Raw genomic sequence first — 9,896 nt, forward strand, 5'->3', positions numbered from 1 at the left:
TGTGTAATTTGAAAATTTCACACACTCCATGTCCTGTCCTGCCGTGTGCTGTTGGCAACGTCTCACCCCTCCAGCTCTGCTGCTCGTGCTCTTTCAGTCTAAAGTTCAATTCGTGCAGCCAAAATAAAAGTTCTCCGGTTCAGACGCTGAAGCATTAGATAGTCATGGTCAGTTCTTTACAGGTGAAAGTTTAGCCGGGAAATAGGCTTCTGCATGTCCAGTGTATAAGCTGTCGTCATAAGCTGTGCGGTCTCTTGCAGTATGTGAATCGGTTCAGGTTGAATCTCTGAGCTTTAGCTGCGAGGAGTCATAACGAAGGATGAAGGCGCGAGTGCGCACCAAGCCACAGTACGGGTGATTATGTAAGAGGAGATTTGACGGCGCTGTCATGGGATGCCAGCTACATCACTGCTGCAAAGTCATTTTCATGACATGAAGTTCCTGCCCTTCTCTTACTCAAGCCTGAAAGCTAAAGTCCCAGTTTCACAATGCTTTTTTTATGCAAAATTTGCAACCATCTGTAATGTGCAAACTGTCAAAGTCAGGGCATCACATCAAGCTTTCTCTATCATAATGCTGTACTTAAAAGCCACAGTGTTGTTTGATTTCACCAAAAGTAAATAAAGACTTGAGCTTTTGAACCATGTCGCAAGTCCAGCTATTTATTGTTGTTGAATGGATATTTATACTCGAATGTAGTGTTTTAAGGTGAATAAAAATGTCATACTTAACAGGCACATTCAATGTCCATAAGCTCACAAGCTGCAGTGTACTTGGCTTGTACTTTCCCAGTTTCAAGTGTATTGACACAAACGCAGGGTCTTGGCTGTCTGATGTCCGCAAATGACGATAAAACTACCCTTGAAACTTTATCCTTCACCTCCAGATAACACGGCAGACAGCTGTGACTGCAGCTGCCACGCTGAGGGTTGACATATTTTGCATCATATCAGTGTGTTAAAAATAAAGTATTTTAATTTCATCATAGAATCGTGCCCAACGATACTTTAAATATGCACCCACAGCTTTTCAAACCACCTTTTTTAACCTTTTAACCTGTTTCAGAAGAAGTTTCTAACACACAGCCACCTCACTCCCAAGAAATAGGGCCTGCTCCAATTAATCACACGAGAACACATATCCGGCCATCTATCAGTCGGATGCTACCTTGAGATGCCAGCTCTTGTTTTATTTGGTTGATCTAGCCTTGTAGTTTCCACTAGAGTGGGAGGAATTTAAGAGCTTCACTAATACAGAGGAATGCAGATTTGATCCGTTCATCTTTCCCCCTCAAGGATCCCTGTAAAACGTCTCCTGTGGACTTGAAAACAAAGCAGTACAAATTAGTGGAGCTATCCGAACGAGCAGACAAGCATCCCCGTTATTCAAATCAAATACATGCATTCGTTTCCAAATCAAAGCCGCTTTATAGAATATACAAAGAGCGTCTTTACAACTTTAATCAGTGTTGTGGCGTAGAAAAGAAACCCTCCAGAGTTTTCAGGCCGAGGAGACCCTTCTTTCAGCTTTGAAAGAAAAGCGTCAACAGCAGCCAATCTGAAAGAGCTTTTTTGGAGGAGAGAAAGACTTGGCACGACACATGAAAAGAGAAAATAAAATGCAAAATTAAACTGCCAACATTGAATAGTGGCGTTACAGAAGAAAATGCTCATCTAAAATGTAAAACCAAAATATATAAGGAGGTAAACATACCGTAATTTCAAAAGCTTGAAGATGATGAAGGTTTCACTGCTTAATACACATTTGAACAGTTTAATCTACAAAAATGAATTAGTCCTTAGTCCTCTCTGGAAGGTTGATCTGAAGGGAAGAACGGTATTTGTTTCCTCTATGAAGTATGGATCTAATAACTGGAAATATGTAACAAGTGAAGAGAAAAAGTGGACTAAATCCAGTGTCAATTGATTTATTCAAGCTCGGTACGTCACTATGAAGTTATTCTTCAGTGAAAGTCATAAGGTAAGTTTATAAAGTTATATTCTTAGAGGATTTTTGTCTTGTTTTGGTCTCGTTTTGTGTCGCACCAGAAAGCATCACATTCCACCCTGAAGTAGTGGAGGCCATCCCCTTTTTTTCTACCACTGCCTTGGAGCAAATAATACGCCCCCCCTCTATACTTTTCTAAGCTTACAAAAAGTGGAGCAGCAGAGGCTGTGAAGGCAGAAGGTGTTGCTGTTCTGCCACCAACAGACCGCAAAACACCCAACAACACCAAATCTGGCCTTTTTTTCCTCTTTCTTTTTGCTTCATTTTTTGAGACACTTCCTCAGTGGAGGAAGGAAGAAGTTAGCAGTTATTGTCATTTTTTTCAGTAGGAAAGCTTTATTTATCGGTGATGTCTCTGTGCGGGGATGTGTGTGTGGTGACGGGAGCCTGTGGATTCCTGGGAAAGAGGCTGGTGAAGCTGTTGCTGCAGGAGGAGAAAACGGCCGAGATCCGATTCCTGGACAAACACGTACCCCCACAGGTTTTACAGAGTCTGGAGGGTAACGTTTATTTCATTGTTTTCCTCAGGTTTAACTCTCAGAAATGATATAAAATACATTGGAAGTGCAGTAACAGGTGTGTATCATGTGCATTTCTCAAAAGTACCATCCCATTCAGTCAGACTGAGGAATTTAACAGTTAAGAAATAACTGTAAAAGGCTGTGATGGATTTGTAGCTCAATGTTGCACAGCTGCTGTACATGATGTTTTACTTTATTCACTTTTATAAATAAAATGCAACAACAGGAGACATCTGTGCATAAAACAACTTATGAAACAAGTTTTCCTAAAGCTGAAAAGAATTGCCTATTACATAAAATTAATAACCCGTTCAGAACCTCAGGCATAAATCTGCAGAGTCTCAATCAATTGGGAAATTTAATTTTGGAAATAATGGACATCGAATCCTCCCGGCTAAAAAGGAGAGGGATGATCAGGCAGAAGATGTGTTTCAAAATGATTGAATGTTTATTTCAGCAAAACAATGCCAAACCAATGACTTCATTAATTACATCAGCATGGCCCTGTGGCGAACAGTCACAGCGTTTCTTTCAAGAAATATTGGGTGTGGTTTGACGGCAAAATTATCTAAAAAGAACTCCTTTCACGGCATGGAGTCAAATAGCCATCAAACAAGGAGGAGAAAAATGACTGAATTCACTTGTATTCAGTCATGTCATTTGAATCTTCGGAGGGAAGTTACATAGATATACAATTTCAGAATAAATCAATATTTTTGATTTTAATGTTAGGCTTGTTTATGAAAAGTCTCTGGGTTTTATGTGGTTATTTAGTAACAGTTTCTTCGTGATTCTCTGTGTGTTAGACTGCAGAGGAGAGACAAAACTGAGCGTGTTTGAAGGCGACATAAGAGACGGTGAGTTCCTGAGAAAAGCCTGTCGGGGGGCATCAACGGTCTTCCACATCGCATCCATCATTGATGTTATTGACTCGGTGGAGTACAGCGAGATCTACGGGGTCAATGTCAAAGGTAAAGCTTTTACTTTAATATACGAAAAACTCATTTCAGGATTTAACACCACTAAATTGTTAAAAAATGAATGTTCAATAATTAACCAACTCTTCTTCTGACTACCTGGTTTAAATGTTTTTTCACGCTTATTACATTTTTTTATCTTTTTGTACTCAACACCTTTAGCTGCCATTTCGACTTGAATGGAAATGTTACTTTGCTATAACTTGAACTCACTAAGCTCCTTCTAATGCATTTTAACAGCATAATAAATGTTGGTTCAGACAGTGCTTCTATCGGTTCCATTTGAACTTTAACTTGATTTAATCAGTCCCCTTCACTGCCTCAGCTACAATCACTCTGCCGCACAAACTCTTATTGGGAAAAAAAACAACTTGTTCAGTAGTTGAAGGAACACAGTTGGCTGTCTAAAGGGACAACCAAATACTCGGCTTTAACACAACCTGTAGTTTTGCACAGAAACTAAAAACCTGTCACTCAGTGAGCTGTTCATTTGCAGGATTCTGTTACATGACAAACCCAGATAAGAGCAGTATTACCTATAGCCTGCCATCCTCCTCCACCCACGTTGACATCATGCAGCATTCGCAGCTCCTCACACGTGGACTTCAAAAGATCTCTGGGCAAAGCCGGGGGCGGAGTCAACTGATTAATTCCACCCCATAAAACCTGCTGTGATTAAGAGATTTGTAAGAATTTGCTGAAATAGGAGCTGTGATACTGTATCTCTATAAAACCCAGATCAAAGCATGTGACGGACATTTCAGAATTTAAAGGGGACCTATTATGGCATTTAATGTCTATTTTAAACAGGCCTTGAATGTCTTAAAAACAAGCTTTTGATTGTTTTTTCTATATAAATTAGAAATTCAGCCTCTGGGCCATGTCTTTATCTTTACCGTTTCTAACGTCATTCTCTGTGCAGGATTCTGAGTGGGCGGGGCTATGATAATGAGGCTCTGTGCTGATTGGCTGCCTGAATGACGCGATACACCGCTACGAAAAAATGGCGGAAGCTCCGGCCAGCGGAGTTAAGCCTGAATTATGGTTCTGCGTTGGTGTAACACGGAACCATAAATCAGCCTTTACACCGTGTCATGCATGCGATGCGACGGAGCGTCAGCGACAAAATCAATTCCATTGCTTTATTTTCTATTGGACTGTCCTAACTGTCTGCAGCGACGCAGCGACGCATCGACACAGCGCGACGTTTTGAGCTGAACATTTGTCGGACGCCCTGGTTCTATTTTCTTCCTGTCGCTCGCGTTGAAAGCCGGTTGAAAGTTATCTCCATGATTCCTCCTCATTCACTACAAAAACCTCAATAAAGTGGCAGCTGCTGGAGGGAGATGGACAGAGAGTGTCTGATGTCACGCAGTGCTACGATAGTCGGACACTCATGCAGTTACACGGTTTTATAGTTGTGGGTGTGTTTGCATTTTGGTTATTTGGGCATTTTGGTTAACGAAAATGCGCCGAATCTGAACGGCTCGTAGAAGTCACATCAGACTGGACGGCTCATTCGGGCGGCTGTACAGACACTGCAGAATTTGGTTGCTTTCCTCCTTCTCTGAGTTGGCAGGCTGAGGGGAGACCACTTTATATATGTTAAAGCAAGAGAAAACCTGTTTTTCATGATAGGTCCCCTTTAAAAACAGTTTTACGGCAGCTATTCTACTACATGTACTCATTTCTAATGTCCATGTTTTCATACCATAACTGGGATTTTTTTTTTTTATCTTCTCCAAGATTAAATAATATAATAATTTATAAGAAATAATAATAACATTCATATTTACTTCCTTGAGCTTCTGAGTTCTGTTGTTTTGCAGGAACGCAGCTTCTTCTGGAAGCATGCATCCAGGAAAACATTGCCTCCTTCATCTACACCAGCACAGTGGAGGTGATGGGCCCCAACCCCAGGGGAGACCCCATCATCAACGGCAGCGAGGACACCGTGTATGAAAGCAGTCTCAAGTTCAACTACAGCAAGACCAAAAAGGAGGCTGAGGAGAGAACCCTGCGCGCTAACGGCGAGGCGCTCCAGAACGGAGGCCGGCTGGCCACGTGTGCCCTCAGACCCATGTACATCTACGGAGAGGGCTGCCGCTTCCTCCTGGGCCACATGGGGGACGGAGTACGAAACCAGAATGTCCTGTACCGCATGTCTGTGCGGGAAGCCCTTGTCAACCCTGTGTACGTGGGTAACGTGGCCACCGCTCATCTCCAAGCGGCCCGGAGCCTCAAAGATCCTCAAAGAAGACAGACAGTTGGCGGGAAGTTCTTCTTCATCTCTGATGACACGCCACCTGTGAGCTACTCAGACTTTAACCACGTTGTGTTGGCTCCTCTGGGCTTCAGCATCCAGGAAAACTTCATGGTGCCTCTCCGATTCTTCTACGTGGTGTGTTTCTTTATGGAGACAGTGTGCTTGATGCTGCGGCCTTTCATACGCATCGTTCCACCGGTCAACCGGCAGCTCCTCACCATGTTGAACACAACGTTCACCTTCTCCTACCAGAAAGCTAAGCAGGAGCTGGGATATATGCCTCAGTACAGTTGGGCAGAAGCACGCAGACACACCAGGGAGTGGCTGGCCTCAGAGCTGCCACTGGAGAGAGAGAGGATATGGTCCAAATAATGATTAGAATCACTGCTAACGCTCTGAAACAGGAAAAAAGATATATTCACCACACAGTTATTCCAACAGCCCATCTTACAAACGAGCCAACAGCAGACTACGCTGCTGTGCGTTGAGCGCTCATACAGCTCAGAGCAGCCGTCTCCACCTACCAACCTATCTGCTAATCAGGAAATTGAATGTTTTTTAACAAAAAAGATTCCAGCACAAACGTCACCAAATTACTGACATGCATTCAGACGGGATTCAAATTAACTCGAGACTTGTGTTTGGTGAAATAGGTAATTTTTGCGGTGAAAATCTTACTTTATAAATCACAGACATGGCGCATTTGGACGGGATTAAATGAATCCCGTGCGAAAGGGGCATATGCATTTAGATTTTCTTTCATTCAGTTTTGGTTTTATAGGTATTTTCCTAAACCTAATTTCTGGCCTGTATGTTACTGTGTATATTAATAAAAAAACTTATTGTAAAAAATATTTCTCACTGTGCCTTTACATTTTTACATTGTTTATATAACAATAGTTATTTTACTGTACAATTTAACATTTTTAAAAAGTCCAACTCATTTCTACTTTTGAAAAGTTTGAATAAAAAAGTCCTTTTTAATCCATTAATTTCTTCCAGATATCCCTGTTTTTGGCTTGGGAAGTTGGGAAGATCGAGAGTTTTACCCAGTATTTTTGCTGCACCTTAGACCAAATCCTGGATTGAGATTACTGACATTGTTCCCAGGATATTTCATTCCACTCTCCCACCGTCAAGGTCTTACACTGCAAAAACTCAAAACCTTAACAAGAATATTTGTCTTATTTCTAGTTAAAATGTCTAATTTTTAGTAAAAAAAAATCTCATTACACTTAAAACAAGACTCATCACTGGAAAAAACCACAAGTTTCACCTGTTTCAAGTAGATTTTCACTTAAAGGAGCTTGAGGCAGGATTGAGGCAGGTTTTATGAAAAAAATGCGTATACGTTCTAAGTTTTCTAGTAATAATGTCAGATGAAGCGTTCCAAACCAAAAAGAATGAGCCCTCTATTGTATCTCTCCATTGCCTAACAGGCTGTGTGCTGCAAAATGTGCTGCAATTCTGGACCGGAATTTCCCGCGCTGTCCTGTGGATGTGACGTCACATGACGCTGCATGCACGTTCTCCCCGTTCTCCCGTGCCGGCTTCGCTGTTGGCTGCAGTACCCCCAACGGCCGTCGTGGTGCTAATGAGTCTCATTTCTTATTCTTGCCTCATGCTCCTTTAAAATAAGTAGAAAAATCTGCCAGAGGAACAAGATTTTTTTGCTTGTAATGAGAAGATAAATCTTGTCCCACTGGCAAGATTTTTCTACAAATTTCAAGTGAAAATTTACTTGAAACAGGTGAAAATGGTCAAATAACAAGTTATTTTTCTGGTAATAACTCTTGTTTTAAGTGTAATGAGATTTTTTGACTAAAAATTAGACATTTTAACTAGAAATAAGACAAATATTCCTGGTAAGATTTTGAGTTTTTGCAGTGTAGTTCCAAGTGCACCAACCACTGGCATCACTGTTGCCTTTACCTTTTACACCTCTCTTTTTCCTTCAACCATTGAGTATTCACCAGCTTCTCTTGTTCCATCTTCTTGATGTTACTCTCGCTTGGGATTGCTCTTCTGGAGTTTGTCAGCAGTCATGGTGTCGAGTTTATGAGCCATTTTTCATTTTTATTTTGCAACTTCCACCCCATACTGACGACAGATTCTCCTCTACATTATTCCAGCAACATGGTTGTGGCCTTCTATGTTACCTTTACCTGCCCTAACATGTCCCTGGATGTCTCTGGGGCTTCTTTGCTTCTCAGCAGCTGCGGTCTTGTCCATTGTGGTAGATGCTGACCTCTATCCGTCATGGTTTTGGTGTTTAGTTCCTGTTTTATTTTGAAACCTGTGTCTTGGTGTTTCAGTTCTGTTTTGACTTGCCTGGTTCCCATCTGCCCTGATTGTCTGCACCTATGTCTCATCAACCCTTCTGTGTATATCTTACCTTGTCTTTCCCTCGCTCCCTGCTGGTCCGTACTGTTTCTACCCTCCTTGTTTCCTGTCAAGTTTTATTCTCATGATTAGCTGTTGTGTTTTTTGTAGATCCTGCTTTGCATCACTTTTGGTTTTTGTTTACTTAATAAATCACCTTTTTGCAACTCCTGCCTCTGCGTATCTCCTGCTTTTGGGTCCTATTACCACCACTCTGTTGTGCTACAGACCTGGGGCCTCATTTATAAAAGAGTGCGTAGGATTCATACTAAAAGTGTACGTGCGCTCAAAAGCCAAAAATGGCGTGCGCACAAAAAAATCCTGATTTATAAAACCGTGTGCACACACATCTGCACGCAATGTTCTCTTTATAAATCACAGTCCAGCTGGAAGGTTGCGCATGTGAATTCGCCTCATATCCCGCCCTCTACATGCCCACTTCATACCTTGAATGGTCAATGCAAATTACTTGATGACTGTATTTGCATATAAATGAGCCTGCTGAGCATGTGCAGCGCCACCTGCAGTCTGTTTCTGCTGTGCGTCAGGATGAATGAGTCATGTGTCGAGCCACTGTGCCACTAAATGACCGAGATCGAGATATTGTGGATGAGGTTGAGGACAGGACAACCACATTATTTGGTGGTCACAGTAGTGGCATCACTAACAAAAAGAAAGCTAGTGAGTGGTAGCACGCCGTCGCTGCGCTATAAACGCTGTGAGTGCCACAGACAGATCTGTGGCAGAAATAAAAAAGAAGTGGTGCGATCTGAAGGTGGAGGCCAAGAGGAGAGTGGCCCGGCACTTATTGTTCTGTCCTCAGTCACTCTACGGTTGGAAGCGGTGGGTGACGAGGAGGTTCCCGGCGTGTCCTGCACCGCGACTGCAGCACCAGAGTCCTGACTGACGCTGAGCTTCAAACACAAAGGGACACGATCAGCGCTATTATATTATAAGTCTGATATGTGATGACATTAAAAGTATGACATGAATCTGGCTTCATTTCACCACCTCACCGCCTGCGTCGCCAGTTCCCCATATCTTCAAAATGTTTGTGCGCTAGGATCAAAGTTTGCGTAAAGATACACACATTTTTCCGTTAGTATGTCAAATCCCAACATTTGCGTAGAAGGTGGCGTGCGCATCTTTCAAGCCCTACTTCCAATATCCCATAAACTACTGTCAATAGACACAAAAAGATGACAGTTTATGATCTTTGCTGATAAGTACTCATAATATTTATGTAAAAACATGTAAATGTTTAAAGCAAAAGTCCCTTTTTGGTACCTAACAAAAGTTAGATGTAACAGAGTCAGACTTGTTTTAATTCTCTATAAACTCTTTTTGATAAAAAAAAGAATTTAAGGGAAAAAGCAACAACCCAAATGTCCATTTTAGCAGTTTTCTTTCCATGAAGTGAACATAAATGTGTCCTCCAGAACATTGGACTTCAATAACAGTGTATGAAGAAAGATGACGATACCACTCAGGGTGCATTTTTATTTTTCTTACGCAAGGGCTATATATATAATCTAGCTCAAACCATATAACCACAACCGGATTTTCGGCTGCCATTAATACTCTTGACCTCTTTACAGAGGATTACATTTTTGTGTGGCCACACCAGGATTACTCATGCTGGGAAGTCATACACTAGCACATTGTAAGGATCTTCATGATGTTAAATTTAAAAAGAAGACTCCTTCAGTCTCCTGGAGATGTTTTTTTTAGATGTTAATGACA

At 41.7% G+C, this 9,896-nt stretch overlaps 1 protein-coding gene across 2 annotated transcripts; it reads left to right on the forward strand.

The window, feature by feature from the left end:
* Positions 1-1,928: 1,928 nt before the first annotated feature.
* hsd3b1 (hydroxy-delta-5-steroid dehydrogenase, 3 beta- and steroid delta-isomerase 1) lies at positions 1,929-6,807 on the forward strand. Of its 2 annotated transcripts, XM_061724409.1 has the most exons (4): positions 1,929-1,980; positions 2,334-2,507; positions 3,335-3,499; positions 5,335-6,807. In XM_061724409.1, the coding sequence occupies exons 2-4, from the start codon at positions 2,357-2,359 to the stop codon at positions 6,141-6,143; spliced, it is 1,125 nt and encodes a 374-aa protein (XP_061580393.1). In that variant the 5' UTR covers positions 1,929-1,980; positions 2,334-2,356; the 3' UTR covers positions 6,144-6,807. The 2 variants fall into 2 exon arrangements, with proteins under 2 accessions (XP_061580393.1, XP_061580392.1); XM_061724408.1 differs by having other exon boundaries at positions 1,930-2,507.
* Positions 6,808-9,896: the final 3,089 nt, after the last annotated feature.

Source organism: Cololabis saira, chromosome 6 (assembly GCF_033807715.1).
Source record: "Cololabis saira isolate AMF1-May2022 chromosome 6, fColSai1.1, whole genome shotgun sequence".
Lineage (NCBI taxonomy): Eukaryota > Metazoa > Chordata > Actinopteri > Beloniformes > Belonidae > Cololabis > Cololabis saira.